This window comes from Selaginella moellendorffii, unplaced genomic scaffold (genome assembly GCF_000143415.4).
Source record: "Selaginella moellendorffii unplaced genomic scaffold, v1.0 SELMOscaffold_34, whole genome shotgun sequence".
In the NCBI taxonomy this organism is placed as follows: Eukaryota; Viridiplantae; Streptophyta; class Lycopodiopsida; order Selaginellales; family Selaginellaceae; genus Selaginella; species Selaginella moellendorffii.
The window spans coordinates 141336-157815 of record NW_003314295.1 but is presented as its reverse complement, the minus strand read 5'-3'; the positions used below and the strand labels follow the sequence as shown (position 1 = coordinate 157815).

General features: G+C 49.5%; 2 protein-coding genes and 1 non-coding gene across 5 annotated transcripts; 2 read left to right on the top strand and 1 right to left on the bottom strand.

Annotated features, from left to right (window-relative positions):
• Positions 1-167: 167 nt before the first annotated feature.
• LOC9639394 (dTDP-4-dehydrorhamnose reductase) lies at positions 168-2055 on the bottom strand. 3 transcript variants are annotated; one of them, XM_024682568.1, is made up of 10 exons: positions 1930-2055; positions 1795-1878; positions 1650-1736; positions 1522-1590; positions 1242-1452; positions 1014-1176; positions 762-949; positions 592-709; positions 381-517; positions 168-327 (listed from the first exon to the last, which is right to left on the bottom strand). In XM_024682568.1, the coding sequence occupies exons 5-10, from the start codon at positions 1437-1439 to the stop codon at positions 202-204; spliced, it is 930 nt and encodes a 309-aa protein (XP_024538336.1). In that variant the 5' UTR covers positions 1440-1452; positions 1522-1590; positions 1650-1736; positions 1795-1878; positions 1930-2055; the 3' UTR covers positions 168-201. The 3 variants fall into 3 exon arrangements, with proteins under 3 accessions (XP_024538336.1, XP_002977315.1, XP_024538337.1); XM_002977269.2 differs by having other exon boundaries at positions 1522-1584; XM_024682569.1 differs by lacking the exon at positions 1522-1590 and having other exon boundaries at positions 1242-1494.
• A 29-nt stretch (positions 2056-2084) lies between these two features.
• TRNAQ-UUG lies at positions 2085-2156 on the top strand. The gene has a single exon. It is a non-coding gene; the product is annotated as a tRNA-Gln (tRNA).
• A 486-nt stretch (positions 2157-2642) lies between these two features.
• Positions 2643-4019, top strand: LOC9639079 (xyloglucan galactosyltransferase XLT2). Its single transcript, XM_002977433.2, has one exon. The coding sequence runs from the start codon at positions 2643-2645 to the stop codon at positions 4017-4019; it is 1377 nt and encodes a 458-aa protein (XP_002977479.2).
• Positions 4020-16480: the final 12461 nt, after the last annotated feature.

The following is a 16480-nucleotide window of genomic DNA, read 5'->3' as shown; positions in this document are numbered from 1 at the left end:
CCAGTGAGAAGGTAAAGTTACCTCTCACGTGGTAAATATCATGTCCAAGTTACCGGTGCCCGTGGATATTTAATCGCCTAGTTAGTAGCTCTCTAGTCAGGCCGGCCACTAGCGACGATCCACGGTGACAAGAAAGCCAGGTGATTCCACGTGTACGGCAGGCAAGGGAAATGATAAGCGCACGGGCTTTATTAAAAAGGTTTAAGCTGCTAACATGAGCGTTTGCCTGACTCCCTCGTCAAACGGCGTCAAGCAAATGCCCAGCGTTGACCGAAGCTTTTCCACGTCCATGGAGATATCCGCGGGGCTGGCCACTCCTCGATCGACCTGGAAGAGAAAGAGGGACAAGATCAAGCAAGAAATTCTATGGAAGCCTTTACCGAGCTAGCCGGAACTTGATTGATCAAAGAAGGGTGGTAGCCTTTCACTCGAGCCACGACTTGAGCCATCTCCGCGCGAGAGAGTCTCTCGGGGCCTCCGAGATTGAGCACTAGTTGCATTGCTCCTCCACTTTGCTCTGTGATAAGTTTGGAATCCAACAAGGAGATCATTAGAAGGAAGCTTTTGGAGGAAACTCGCTTTCTTTCTTACCGGACAGGGTAATGAGAAGCGCCACCACCTTGACGACGTCTCCGATGAAGATCGGGCACCGGTACTCGTCGTGGAAGAAATCCACCGGCCTTCTCGCAGAGAGGGCCATGTCCATCCACTGGAAACGAGAGAAAGAGCGTGAGAGACTAAGGCGCGTACGTCGTACGTACCTGGACTGGGAGAGGCTTCTGTACGTGGACGACTGGCTGCGGCCCGTAGATTATACTGCTCCGGAGGATGGCATAATTCCTCCAAGTCGATCGAATCAGAAACTCGGCCTCCACCTTGGACAGGCCGTAGACGTTCACTGGCTTTGTCTCGTCGGTCTCAACGTAAAACTGCTTGATCCCCTCGTACACTGGAGCAAGAACACAAAAGTTTTGGAACACACAAGTTTTGGAAAAACTTTGGAGGCCTTTTACCTTGATCCGTGGAGAAGTGAACGAGCAGTGGCGGAGCCCCAGTTTGTAGAGACGCTAGATAGCGAAGTAGCGCGCGAGGGACATTGACCGCCATGGCCTTTTGTGGATTCTCTTCGCAGTCCCGCGGCACGGACATGGCTGCACAGTTTACAACGACTCTCGGCTGAAAGGGCGAGAGAAGGATATCAATATATCGATCGATTGATTGATCCAAAGAAGCGAACTTACATGAACCGAGAGGGCCAGATCTTGGAGCCCTTGTCCCGTCGTGAGATCCACGCGGTATCCAACGCCCAGTTGCTCCGAAAGTGGTGGAGGATGAGAGTTGTACGTGTAAGCGATGTTCTCCGGAGAGTATCTGGCCGCCAGAGCCTTGAGAAGATGGAGCCCCACATAGCCGGAGCCACCGACGACTAGCACCGCCATTCACTCGAGATCACTGATTAAAAATTCCAGCTTTTGATAACCAGGCCTTCCAGATCTGGAGAACCAGATTTCCTTAGTTTACCTTAGTTTACGATGATTATCATGCAATCTAGCTCGTGCAAGCATGCGTCTCTCGACGAGCATCCTGGTACTATAAAGTGAGAAGAAAAAAAAAAAACACTCCACCAATGCAAAGGAATTCAATTTTACCTCGTCCTGGCAGTGAAAATCGAAGTGAAAGCTTTTCAAGCGAAGCGAATCCATGCACGGGACATACGAAACGCCTTTCTCCATGACCTGGAAAGAAGAAGAAAAATTCTACAGTGATTTTTATTTTCTACAGAGAAGCTTTTACCTCTTGGAAACTCCCTAGCGATGAGCTAGCACGCACAATTGGCGTGGTTCCAAAACCATACGTACTTATTCACAGGCGCGCCCCCTGGCGTTTGCCCTTCGTCAAAGCCAATAAAACAAGGAAGAGAGAACTTACTTCCTCTAGGTTAGTCACATTGCTCCGAAGGAATGTAGCTCCTCTCAAGCAAGATCTCCAAGCGAAGAACACGAAACCCCCAGCGGCGCCATCGCTGGCCGAGAAATGGGGCAACGTACAAGACAAACCCTGGCAGCAAATCTGCACATTCACTTGGTTCTATGGTGTAGTGGTTAGCACTCTGGACTTTGAATCCAGCGACCTGGGTTCGAATCCCGGTAGGACCTTTTCTTTCCAGCGGCCAGGGCAAGAAATTTACGATGCCAAGTTCACACAAGACAATGTAGTGATCACTGGTTTTACTTTTCGTTTCTTCAGTAGCACGAATTTACGCTTCCGAGTTCACACAAGACGGTGGAGTGATCTCTCGTTTTACTTTTTACTTTTTCGTTTCTTCGGTAGCACTGCTCAAGTAGGCCTCAAGTAGAAAAGCAAAAAAGAGAATCTGAGTCACTGAGCTCGTGCGCTCTTTAGCGTTTATTTCGACGGTTGGATCGTCGAATCTTCTCCCAACGAAAAGAGGCCCAACCTGCGAATGTATAAACGCCAGCAGCAGGCACGGGTACGCCGCGCTGGACGGCTGCGATTGCGCCATAATAAAACCGCTCCATCTCGTGGACATTCTGCCTCCACGCCGGCCGCGATCGAACGCTGCCAAATCGCCTGGCCATTCCATGCCGAAGAAGGCGATGGTGAGCACAGTGGCGCTGGCCATGGCGGCCCTGGCCGCCGAGCTCCTCCTCCTCGCAATCATCGGGCCCCTCCGGATCGACAAGACGTGCGCTCTGGGACGTCGCAGCCAGATCGATCCGATTGTCTCGAATCGATCGCTCCACTGCGCCAAAGGCCTCGTGTTTGTCTACGATCTCCCAGAGAAATTCAATGTGGAGCTCGTCCGGAGCTGCGACAGCCTCAATCCATGGAAATCGATGTGCTCTGCGCTCTCCAATTCGGGCCTCGGTCCCCCACTGGGGAAGATCTCTTCATCCTCTTCATCCTCCTGGTGGCCCTGGAGCAAGGCATGGCAATTTCTCTTCAGGGATCCCGATCGCTGGCCGGCCAGGAGATCGTGGCACGCCACCGATCAGTTTAGCGGCGAGATCATCTTCCACCGGCGAATGCTGGATCACAGATGCCGGACCCTCGATCCAGACGGCGCCTCCGCGTTCTTCGTGCCCTTCTACGCCGGCCTCGACATCTCCAGGAACCTTTGGGCGAGCGGCAAGAGCTCCAGCGATGTGGATTCGCTGGGCGAGCAGCTCCTCCACTGGCTCCAGCGGCAGCACCCGCATTTCAATCGTAGCGGCGGCGCCGATCACTTCCTGGTGGCCGGGCGGATCAGCTGGGACTTCCGGAGGATGCCCAGCGCCGCGGGCGAGTGGGGCAGCAGCCTCTTCCACCAGATCGAGATGAGAAGCGTCAAGCGCCTGGTGATCGAGCGCAATCCCTGGGACGATTCCGAGCTGGGCGTCCCATACCCAACGAGCTTTCATCCCAGCTCTGACGAGGATCTCGCCCAGTGGGTAGAATTCGTCCAGGGCAGCCCGAGGCCACACCTGGTCGCATTCGCGGGCTCGCCCAGGCCGGGTTACCGCTCGGACTTTAGACAGGTCCTTCTCGGGCAGTGCCGCGCGGCGCCGCGCGGTATTTCTCGGTGCCTTGACTGTACCGCAGATACCGCCGGCTGCACCTCGGACCCCCTGCGCGTCACCAAGCTGTTCTTGAGCTCGGTGTTTTGCCTCCAGCCGCGCGGCGACAGCTTCACGCGCAAGTCTCTCTTCGATTCGCTCATCTCCGGCTGCATTCCAGTTCTCTTCTGGAATCAGAGCGCGTACTGGCAGTACGAATTGTATCTCCCCCGCGATCCGGAGGAGTACTCGGTGTTCATCCCGCACCAGAGCGTCAAGAACGGGACCAATGTCTTGGACGTGCTCCAGGGGATTTCTCGCGAGAGGATCGGGAGGATGCAGCGGGCGGTACTGCGGATCCTCCCCGGGCTGGTGTATGCGTCGTCTTCGTCCGGGCGTCACTGGGCGGACGCGTTCGAGGTCGCCGTTGATGGAGTTTTGGGCAGGATCAAGGAGGAATAGTTAGAAGGCGCGATCGTAGCCACTGGATCGTGGGGAGATCCAAGGGCGACCTGGAATTCCAGTGTCGCATGTAGAGAATTTGAATGCAAAGGTTTGGGTGTAAGAACGGCTTGCAGGGGGGTGATCACGATTGATTTCATGGGTCGTGACAGGGAGAGAAAAGGATGTGTTTGGTTGAGTTTGATTTCTATTGTTTTTAAGATTATTTTACTTGATCACAGTACAGACTATGTATGTGGAACCATGTGTAGTCTAGAAATCTTCTCTTGATTATGGTTTTGTTGGCAGCCAGCTCTTGGGAGGGTTGTAGACAACAACAACGACTCATGAGGGGAAATGTACTTGGAAACAGGAGAGACACACCGACATCTCAAGAAACCTTGAAAAAAATATTAAAGTGTAGATTTTAGGTGTGGGTGAATAATTCAACAAACTTTGACTTTTATAACCTATTATATTTTTTCATTTGATTCCAATAAGATTAAAAAAACATGGTCTCAGATTATAATATTATTCAGTTGAGAGTTTGAAAGGAACATACAAGAAAAGGACATTTCTATCTCATATGCTAGAATACTAAAGATGAAATATAAGTTTTATTAATGATATTCTACTTTGTCTCATATACTACTTGGTGTAAAATTCTATTAGCCTCACCAAAATAAATTAAATATTAGATAAATATGATAGTGGGTATATTAATTTCTGCTTATATAAGAAGAGATAGATAGTCCATAATTGAAATAAAACTCAAAGCAATGATATAAGTATTAATTAAGTATGGAATCTTGATGAATTAATTGAAACTTTATATGCAACTTTTAAATGCTCAAACTAATTGTAAGATACAAATCCTAATGCCCCAAAATAGAGCCAAAAGTGGGCCATATGGCAATGGCTGAAACAAAAGTTTATAAATATAACTCATTTGGACCAAAAGCTCCAACACAAAAAGTTATAAGAAGGAGTGGAACTCCCAAAGAAGTGCTTAAAGAATGGGTATGAAGTGATCAATAAACAAGTCTCTAAAAAAGAATACAATAAATATTAACATATTGTAAGTGTCGCGAATGTGATTTCGGGTATCGAAAGTTACCTGTCGGCCAGTCCTTATGGACACTCTTACCTTACTGCCAAGATGGCAGGAGGTCAGTATTGCTAGACCCTTTATTAGTCCCTCTTGTTCAAGTGTTAGTAAACTGGGCTTAGCATTTGTACTTGGCCGGATGAGCATAAGGAAGGAATTCCTAAGTGTCTATTTAGCTGAGCATACTCGGCCCGGCTTGTTAGTTCTCTTTTGCTTTGTCTTGCATTGGCTTGACAAGAACCCTCGCATATTGAGATTGGTCCCTCAATATTGCTCCATGATAGTGTAAGCGACTAAATTTTCCATTCTACTTTAGTCACTTAACCACACCTCTGACCACTTGGAGGAGTCTCATTCACAACCTCCATAAGTCCAATCCAGGACTTGGGACTTGCTAGCCCCGAGAATGGCATCCATGCCATTTAACATTTGCACTTGGTCCAAGTGCTCCACGTGTCTGATCCCATGACCGACACTCAAAGGTACCACCAACATAGCATCCCGTTACGCTAAGGCCATGCCCAATCACCTTTGCCACACTGGTAGTCCAATACCACTCGCATCACCGTCTTGGCTCTCCAAGACTAGGCAAACCATCCGTGAGTGGTCATCTCAGATCCCACTCCTTAGCATCCGTAGGATGCCCACCGACAAGGGGAATAGCCTTCCTCAATATCCCTCTGTCAGTTCCCACTAAGTCCCTTTCTGCCCCTGGCCGTGTTTGCCAACACTGCCACTGGATCGAGACCCACAGGCCCGACCACTAAGTCCCACGGTCCTCTAGGACTTCCTCACCACACGACTGTGTCCTTGGTCACTACCCCAGAGGACTGCTCCTCTTCCTTTCCACAGTCTGGGCCTTTGGGACAACATTTCGGAACACCGTGGCCTTACGCGAGCCACCTGGGTACTCTCCTCGCCTTCTGCCCTTGGGTGCTCTAGCCATGGGCTTAGAGCGAGGTTCCGTTGAGCCACGCCTGGTATCCAAGTAGGTAGCGCCACCCACACTTGGACTGGGAGCATCGGCCAGTCAATCTCCCGGGGGAACTAGAGCCGGCTCTTGAACACTTCACCAAGCTACCCCGCTTGTCGGTCCGTGTTCACTCTAGTCTTGGACTTCCCAGTGGGCAGCTCATCACCTAACACTGGGTCCGGCCTTCCTGGGCCAAACTGGCCTTTTCTGGCCAAACTGGCTCCACTGCAGTCCTCCCCCCTACTATACTTTTGGAGCTCACCAAACCCCCCAGGGTCTGGGAGACGAACGCTTTGGGCTTTCACCCTCTCAGGCTCCGGACTCGGACTCGGACTCAGACTCGGACTCGGACTCGGACTCGGATTCGGACTCGGACTCGGGCTCGGGCTCGGTCTCGGCCTCAGGCTCGGTCTCGGCCTCGGCCTCGGTCTCGGTCTCGGTCCCGATCTCGGTCTCGATCTCGGTCTCGGTCCCGGTCTCGGTCTCGACTTCGGACTCCATCTCGGACTCCATCTCGGACTCCATCTCGGGTCCATCTCGGGTCCATCTCGGACTCCATCTCGGACTCCATCTCGGGTCCATCTCGGACTCCATCTCGGACTCCATTTCGGGTCCATCTCGGGTCCACCTCGGACTCCATCTCGGACTCCATCTCGGACTCCATCTCGGGTCCATCTCGGACTCCACTTCGGACTCCAACTCGGGTCCCTCTCGGGTCCACCTCGGACTCCACTTCGGACTCCATCTCGGGTCCATCTCGGACTCCACTTCGGACTCCAACTCGGGTCCATCTTGGACTCCAACTCGGGTCCATCTTGGACTCCAACTCGGGTCCATCTCGGACTCCACTTCGGACTCCAACTCGAGTCCATCTCGGACACTCCCACGTGTCATGTGTTGGTCCTTTTGGGTCCCTTTTTGGAGCCTCGCCTTTTGCTCGCTTCGTGCTCGTTCCTCGAGCACTTCGTTGGGAGTTCCACTCCCGCTCTTGACTTTTCAAGTCGGAGCTTTTGGTCCAAATGTGTTACGCTCGTTTGGCTCTCGCTTCGGCCACTACCATGTGGCGCCCTTCCGGCTCCACTTTGGGGCCTAGGGATTTTGTGTCTCACAACTCCACCACCCATAGACGAAGTTCGATGTCCTCATCGAACGGTAAACCACTTTATAAAGTAACACCCGCATGTGTTACCACTTCCATCCTTGGCACCTAGCCAATATTTGTCAATGGTTTGACATTGAAGGCTCACCATGCCTTCTCCATACTTGTCAATGGTTTGACATTGAAGGCTCACCATGCCTTTTGCATATTCCTCAATGGTTTAACACCAAAGGCTCACCATGCCTTGCCTATCCCCTAAGGAGGGTAGTCTCCCCAACTTAGAGATTGATTGGACCACATGTAGTGGTTCTCGCTAAACCTCTTAGAGACCTTTCTCTAAGTCAATCCCACTACTCCTTCTCAAGTAGTCTCAATTTCCATCTATTGAACGTTTGCACCTTGGAACTTTTACTCTTTTGACTTTTGGAAGTCAATTTCCTAGGTGTCTCCAACACCTTGCATTGCATAGATTGTGCAACTCCACTTCCCCATCCTAGGAAGTTCATTACTTGAGGGCACCATCATCCTCTCTTCTATTTCGTGCCACCTTGGGCACTAAGTTCCAATTATCATACTTTGTGCTAGGGCTGTCCATGGCCCTATCATTTGGCTACCTTACCGCTCCCTCACTTGGAGCTTTTACTTCGCCAAATTGGAGCACTTAGGAATCCATCCTTGGAAGTCCACTTCCTTTCCCACAAGCTGTTAGCACCGAATACATTAGTGTTCCTTGGCTAATTTTGCCATTTGAATCCCTTCCATTAAATTCCATGGCCCAAACTTGGCCACTAGTCCTTTGCTCCTATCCTTGATTGTTGCACCCAGCAACATCGGATCGCTACCTCCATTTTTGAGGTATCCTTTCGGTTCCATAGCAAAGACTCTTCTTTGCCTAGTCCGGAGGATGTTCACCCCTCGTACGTCTCTTTAGCATCTTCTGCTATGGGCTCTATCCATGGCCCAACTTCGTGACCCTCCCATGGGTCTTTTATAGAGACTACTTTCCTCGGACTCACTATGCCATCGGACGGACATAGTTTATTTCCCTTAGGTGCTCTTCCCACTTGGTCATCACGACCAAGCCACACCATCTTAAACAGTTCAATTTCAACATTTTGAACCAGGAACTTCATTCCTTGGCCAACCAAGGACCTTGTCCTTATCTGGCCATAAGATCACCTAGTGATCTCACCTTGGCACCTTAACAGAGTTGCCAAGAGGTACTTGGTCTTCTAGACCTCCAAGTTGTTGACTATAACCCCGGGGGCATCCCCCACACTTGGCGGTGCACCCAAGCTAGCCCTTACGGCCAAGGGTTCATAGCAACTGAGATTAGGTGTCCCCATCTCACTCACCACGACCTTGGTGCCACTTGCACCAAAGCGTTCAAGTTAGATATGCCGAGCTTTCACTCTAAGCAATCTAACCGTGCATCACGACTCCGAGGCATCACTCGTTTGGCGGTGTGCCCAAACCAGTCTCCCCACTGAGAGTCCATGACCACCGAAATATGAGTGTCCTCATATTCCAAACCATCACCACGCCCTAGTGATTTGGGACTCGAACCCAAGCACTAGAGGGTCGGGACTCGAACCCAACCTCCGTATATGCATCTACGGACGGCATCACACAAGATGCCTGGCGTGACTCCCCACGCCGGTGCACCAACCTATTTTTAAAGCACGCTATAGATCACAGCTTAGGAACTTAGTTCCTCCACACTGCCAAGTCCTCTCACTTGACATGTCTGTGATCATGCATGGACTCCTCCATGCTCGGCCCCATGGCCCACCCTTTTTGAAGTTATCACCTTCAACTAGGGTATTTGTTCCCCCGACGTGCCAATCTCGCTTGGCAAGTTCTCCGACCACTGTAACATGGTTCCTGCATAAGCGTGAAAGTCCTTGACCATCGACTTTCGTTCAAAGCCCTCTCTTTGAACACTCGGGAACTACTTCCCTAACCTTGATAGCCTTGCCTCATGGCAAGCTTCAAGACCACGCTTCTACTGCGCCACTCTGATTTCGCGCGTTCCATGAACCATTTACACTTGGCCTTTCTAGGTACTAAGCTACCTAGAATCGTCTTTGGGAACCTTGAAGGAACTCTGTCCCTCAGCTTGCTAAGGCCTCCCTTTTGCAAGCCTTCCAAATGCCACATAGTCTAATATGGACAATTCCATAACTTAGACTCTCCATGGCATCACGGTTGCTAGCGGCAACACCCTCGAGCCCCCACTTGATTCTCCACTCCCAGCTGGCATAACCAACCTTGGTTATGCCCTTCGATTTCTATGGTTCAGTTCCATCCCAATACTACTTGCCTTTGGCTTCACACCTTTCCTTCGGTCATTCTCCTCCAGATCAGGAGGATAGCTTTGCACTTTCTATCATGCCTTAGCAAGTATTCTTAGGGATGAACCTACCCAATAGCCCAGGGAGTGGTTCCTCAATCCGGGTATGCTCACCTTATAATCCCACACACTGGGATTACATTGTTGCTTATGGGCCTTTACATGCCCATCACTAGCCTTGCCAAAATTTCATTTTTGGCTTTGTCCAACTTGGGTAGACAGTCCTCTCCTGTCTCCGCAACCTTGGACATTTGGATAGCACCTTCTATCCATCATTCGCTAGGGACTTAGTCCCTTGGGCTTTATCCATTGCCCTCGCGACATCACACACCACCTTCTGGTGTTCTAGAGTGTTCGGGTGTCCCAATGATGGCTTTCTTGACAATGAGTATTTCCTTTTATGACATTGACTTACTATATCGCAACATAAGCAACTTATCCCCCGCAAGGGTATATCCGACTTCCCTATGCTAGAAGTCTTGGGTAGCTAACTTCTACCCGTTTAACCAGTTATTTTGCACCTCTTGCTTAGTTGCCTCATAGTTGTCAAGTCCTACAACTCATTGTTTGGTGCTTTCACACCTCCATCATTATCTGGGTCACCGCACTCCAACTGCATGCTCTGCAGCTTAGGCTATGCCATTCCCATTTCCGTTGGGATTCTTTTGGCAAGGGGTTCTCATGAACCCACTAACATAGCCTCAAGGTATCACACCTTGGCACATTTGGTGTCTCCACACCATCGGCTCCACGAGCCTACCTCTATGACATTTCCCCTTCGTGTCTAAGTCTTTGCCAAGACCAACACCGCTCTTTCTCATGCCAACCATCCGTTAGCATTGCACCATAGAGGTCACACATAACTTTATGTCAAAGTTGTTTTCTTCTGGGAACACTTTTCCCATAACTTTAGCATGACACATTTTGCCATCGATGAGATACCCTCTGTTCTCATCCTTGGATCCTATGATCCCCCCCCCATCCTTTGTGGGGTACAACACACCATAGTCCAAATGCTTCCATCAGTCCTTTTAGGACCATCCATTGACTCTATTTGAGTCATCCAGCAGTTTTGGACTTGGTTAATCCACAGACCCGTAAGGTCCTACTTGTGAGGCACTAGCTCACTGGAATACACTTCTTGCATTCCTGTCCTACTCAAAAGGACTATTTTCACAAGTGTTACTCCGACACTTGATTTTGTTCTCTGGGGGCAACTTTTGCCCCTTAGGACTACTTGTCCATGCGATGAGAATACCACTCATCTCTAAGTACACCCCCCAACTCCTTGGGTTGTTCCAGCATTTATTAAAGGTAGCCCCGGCTACCATTTCAAGGACTTGAGTCCTCTTCCGCATTTGACCTCCCACGGTCATTACCTCTGGTCTCACATTCATGAGCACCAACCTCAACTATATGAGGATAATCTTGTGACTCCTTTATTGTTTTGGAGTCTCTATCTTTCCCGTGATCCCAACTTTAGTTTTTTACCACAACAACCTTAGCCAATTTGCTGAGACAAATGCTCATCCGGATCACATCCTCAACTCAATGAGGAAAACCTTGCACTATTCCCAAGATCCCAAAGTCGTTCCATTATTGGCCCTTTTCTATCCACCACCTCGTCTACAAGTTCACACATGAACTGTAATGGAGAGCCATGTCTTCCCGACTTGCTACTCCTCAAGGATAGGCCCACTCCTCGGACCTTCCGATGCCAACACTAGTGGTGATATACTTGAGCACCAATAAAAGTCGGACTAAGGAACAGCTCCGATACAAAATTGTAAGCGACTAAATTTTCCATTCTACTTTAGTCACTTAACCACACCTCTGACCACTTGGAGGAGTCTCATTCACAACCTCCATAAGTCCAATCCAGGACTTGGGACTTGCTAGCCCCGAGAATGGCATCCATGCCACTTAACATTTGCACTTGGTCCAAGTGCTCCACGTGTCCGATCCCATGACCGACACTCAAAGGTACCACCGACATAACAGCCCGTTACACTAAGGCCATGCCCAATCACCTTTGCCACACTGGTAGTCCAATACCACTTGCATCACCGTCTTGGCTCTCCAAGACTAGGCAAACCATCCGTGAGTGGTCATCTCAGATCCACTCCTTAGCATCCTTAGGATGCCCACCGACAAGGGGAATAGCCTTCCTCAATATCCCTCTGTCAGTTCCCACTAAGTCCCTTTCTGCCCCTGGCCGTGTTTGCCAACACTGCCACTGGATCGAGACCCACAGGCTCGACCACTAAGTCCCACGGTCCTCTGGGACTTCCTCACCACACGACTGTGTCCTTGGTCACTACCCCAGAGGACTGCTCCTCTTCCTTTCCACAGTCTGGGCCTTTGGGATAACATTTCGGAACACCGTGGCCTTACGCGAGCCACCTGGGTACTCTCCTCACCTTCTGCCCTTGGGTGCTCTAGCCATGGGCTTAGAGCGAGGTTCCGTTGAGCCACGCCTGGTATCCAAGTAGGTAGTGCCACCCACACTTGGACTGGGAGCATCGGCCAGTCAATCTCCCGGGGGAACTAGAGCTGGCTCTTGAACACTTCACCAAGCTACCCCGCTTGTCGGTTCGTGTTCACTCTAGTCTTGGACTCCCCAGTGGGCAGCTCATCACCCAACACTGGGTCCGGCCTTCCTGGGCCAAACTGGCCTTTCCTGGCCAAACTGGCTCCACTGCAGTCCTCCCCCCTACTATACTTTTGGAGCTCACCAAACCCCCCAGGGTCTGGGAGACGAACGCTTTGGGCTTTCACCCTCTCAGGCTCCGGACTCGGACTCGGACTCGGACTCGGACTCGGACTCGAACTCGGATTCGGACTCGGACTCGGGCTCGGGCTCGGTCTCGGCCTCGGCCTCGGTCTCGGTCTCGGTCCCGATCTCGGTCTCGGTCTCGGTCTCGGTCCTGGTCTCGGTCTCGACTTCGGACTCCATCTCGGACTCCATCTCAGACTCCATCTCGGGTCCATCTCGGACTCCACTTCGGACTCCAACTCGGGTCCCTCTCGGGTCCACCTCGGACTCCACTTCGGACTCCATCTCGGGTCCATCTCGGACTCCACTTCGGACTCCAACTCGGGTCCATCTCGGACTCCACTTCGGACTCCAACTCGAGTCCATCTCGGACACTCCCACGTGTCATGTGTTGGTCCTTTTGGGTCCCTTTTTGGAGCCTCGCCTTTTGCTCGCTTCGTGCTCGTTCCTCGAGCACTTCGTTGGGAGTTCCACTCCCGCTCTTGACTTTTCAAGTCGGAGCTTTTGGTCCAAATGTGTTACGCTCGTTTGGCTCTCGCTTCGGCCACTACCATGTGGCGCCCTTCCGGCTCCACTTTGGGGCCTAGGGATTTTGTGTCTCACAGATAGCTTACCGTGTCTGCCAAACACCCTCGCTATCATGCCCTTTGTGTTAGTCTCATTTCGGTCCCAAATGCTATTTATGGAAAGTGTCCAGATTTGCTCATTTGGCATATCTACAGAATGTAGAGATCGGCCTGAACACAATGGTGTTCGTCCCGTGTCCAAATTCGCATTCTAGCGCCATTCCATATTTAGTAAGTTTCGAGCTTGTCCCAGAAACTAACTCCTGATACTAAGGGAGGCTTGGGGTGAAAGCCCAAAGCGTGTGTTCCTCAAGGGGGGGGGGGGGGGGGCTATGGGGGGTTCCAAATGTATAGTAGGGATAGTTGGTAGGTCGGGCATGGCCGACCAACCTGAGGCATAGTCTAGCTCCCGCTTGCGTGCCTGTCCTTGTTCTACGTCCGGCTTGGGTCTAAGCCCAAGTTCCATTCCATGCTAGTTGGTGGAGTACCCATGTCCTCGCGTTAGGCCACCGGTATGCTGAAATAGCGCCAGACTCCGTTTGGCTCCGTTTTGCGTGCTGATCCTGGCATTGGGATGCTGGTTACTCTAGGACTGTTCCAAGTGGCTCCGGGGTCCTGTCCCTTCGCTCCTTGGGCTGTATGCTCAGGAGTTGCTCCGTGGGTCGGTTCCATCACTCCTTGGCTCCACGCTTGGGAGTTTGGCACCGTTCCTTCGTTCAGTGGCCCAAGGCCCTGAACCTCGGGTTCCTATGGACATGTGGCATGGACACGTGGCATGTGACATGTGGCATCTGTCACGTGGCACAAAGAGGGTTTAGGTTCCGCTTCGTAGTGTTATCCTATGGTAAATCACCATAGGATAAAGGGTCAAAACCACGTGCGCTACATTTGGTATCAGAAGATACGTCTCAGTGAGTACTATTCAATGAGATTGGGCAATTAGTTTCGTTGCATACGCAGAGATGAAAACGATGATCCGAGTGGGTACACATTTGGGTGCAAAGGCTTCGCAATCGTTCCTTGGGTATGGATTGGTTACCTTTTTGTACCATGATAATGTGGGGCTCATAAGATGGATTGAGGTGTTCCGTTCACACGAGTTTGAGCTTGGGCTCGTGAGTGAGGCACATTAGCAACTTGAGGTTACACTTTGGGTTGGCAGGATTAATGTTAGCCTATTGGTGGTTCCATGAGTTGTTCCAGTGGTTCCATGAGTTGTTCCAGTGGTTCTATGAGTTGTTCCTTGTACCATGGGTTTATGTAAACTTTTCCTGGGTTTACTATGAGTGGCAAATAGGCTAGTCCGTAGCTATTTAGCACGGCACTAGTGGATCCTTCCTAGGCATGATTACAAGTGGATCAAACAAGACTGTAGGGATGAGTCTATTGGTTCAAGTAATCATTACTGTGCTCTCTTGTAAACTTTTCTTGGATTGGACTAAAGGCAGTGCGAAAGCAAGCTTGAGGTGTAGTCAAAGATAAAACCGAAAAGAGAGTTGTCGGGGACGAAGGATCAAACACGTAAATCATGTTCTCTTTTCAGATAGATGATTTGCAACGAAGTGTGACTCATTGTTTGTGTTCACATTATGCAATCAAGAGTCCCTACCTTGATGCATGTTGGAGATGATGGTCTTACAAATGGTGAGTTGTGGGATGGATAGCAATGAAGTGCTATACCATTTTGTCTAGGCTTGCTATTGGAAGACTTAGGTTGCAATGCTCAATTCTTTTCCGGGGAATCTTGCTATTACTCTTTGAGTAGCTTGGTGTTGGATTAGTTTTGAGTTTGGTCGGATAGAGAGTGGCATGAGCTTGTCCATGTTGTGAACAAAAAGTTAGTGGTGTTGGGTGTTATAAAACTCTATCGGTGGAGTGTGGCATTTATGTTGCATTTTGTCGAATTGAGTTGGCACTTGATGCTCACATAAACCTTTGAAGTAATGACATTGGTATTGCTCTTGGTATTTCTCGATTGATGATCAAGTCATTGTGATTTCTATATCATATCCATGTGATAGTGAGCAATGTGTTTACGAAGTTGCTTGGTTAAACGATGATCAACCCCAAAGTGGTTGATGGAGAAGCTAATCTACTTGCACGAAGTAGCATTGTAGTAGCTTTGACTGGATTCTTGATGGTGATCCATTATGCTAAGCTTAAATTGGTACTTTGTGTCCTTGAGAGTTTGCCCATTGAGGTGTTGGAAAAGGGTTATAACATTCACTTGCTATGGCTCGTTGGTTGATCCGTTAGCACTTGGAGTAGATTGCCGGATGGAGAAAGTGTGTAGTTGAAGCATTGACATCGCTAGCACTTGTGTTAGTGGAAGTGGCATTGTTATTTCGAGTGATGAGGAATTTTCCTTAAACCTTGATTTTCCATGTCATTTTTCTTGTTCGTGTATTAAGCTTCACATTGGATCTTGAAGGTGGTTGAAGAAGAGTGTTAGTGCAATGTGGATATCTGGAGATGTGGTCTTCGTGATCAAGCCTTGGATGTTCACTTTGCATTTTGCGGATGTCAATGTTGGATGTCAGAAGTATGGGCAAAAAGAGATGTTCGAGGCTTAAGCATGCTAATGGGTCTTGAGAATTTGTGTTGAGGTGAACTTATGTGAAGTTGTTAGTAGGAGGAAGTTGGTTGAGTCTTGAAAGTTTGTATTCCTAGACTGAGAGTCATTCTTTCTCTAGGATGGAAAATTTTCCACAAATTTTCTTAGGCTTTCCAATGGCTGATCTCTTGGTCACTTTGCCCGAAAACCTTTCCGTTTCGTAAGCCAGTACAAACTAGTGAAGGGGTTGGAGTTGACTTCGGTTAGCTTAAACCTTAGTAGGTAGTTGTATGATGTGACCCGAAAGAGATGCTGACTTTTGGGGCTAAGGCAATTGAGTTGGATAGAGTCTGGAGTTGGTGTAGAAAAGTGGCCGTTGCACTTTTCTAAAAAGGGTGACCCTTGAGCCTTTCTTTTGTAGCATTATGCTTGGTGGCAGGTTGCACCTTGCATTTTGTTAAGACTCTATGAGAGTAGTGAGCTCTCACTGATCTTGACTTGGTCTTGGTGGTCCTGCGCCTTGGCTAAGGATGATGATGTCCAACTTAGTTGTTTGAAGTTGAGATGTTGGTACCCATACTATAGCTTTGTCCAAGTGGAGGTTGTGTACCGATATGAGTCTATCTCATGGTCTTCACTTTAGTTTTGACTAAGTGTTGGTCATGTATAGCTAGCCTCTTCAAGGCATGCTCAGAGCTAGTGACTAAATGCATTGATGAGCTTATTGCGGTTGAGTTGGATTTGGGTGGTCATTTAGTTTGTGCTTGTCTATGAACATTTATCTCGTGCTTGGGGTATTATGTTCATGCTAGACAAGTATATGACTCAATGGCAAGAGTTTAGTGTTTGGGTCTTGTGAAGGCAAGTTGAAGAATGATTGTTTGTTGTTTTGCAATTAGTGATTACTTGTAGACTTCATCAAGGACTTTTGACACTTGCTTCACTCGATGAACATTTAGCAGTGGTGGGCTCACTTTACCAGATGGTGTTGCGAAGGATCGTGTCGTTAAACTTACATGGTTTTCCATGTTGGTATGTTGACTCTACCTCTGT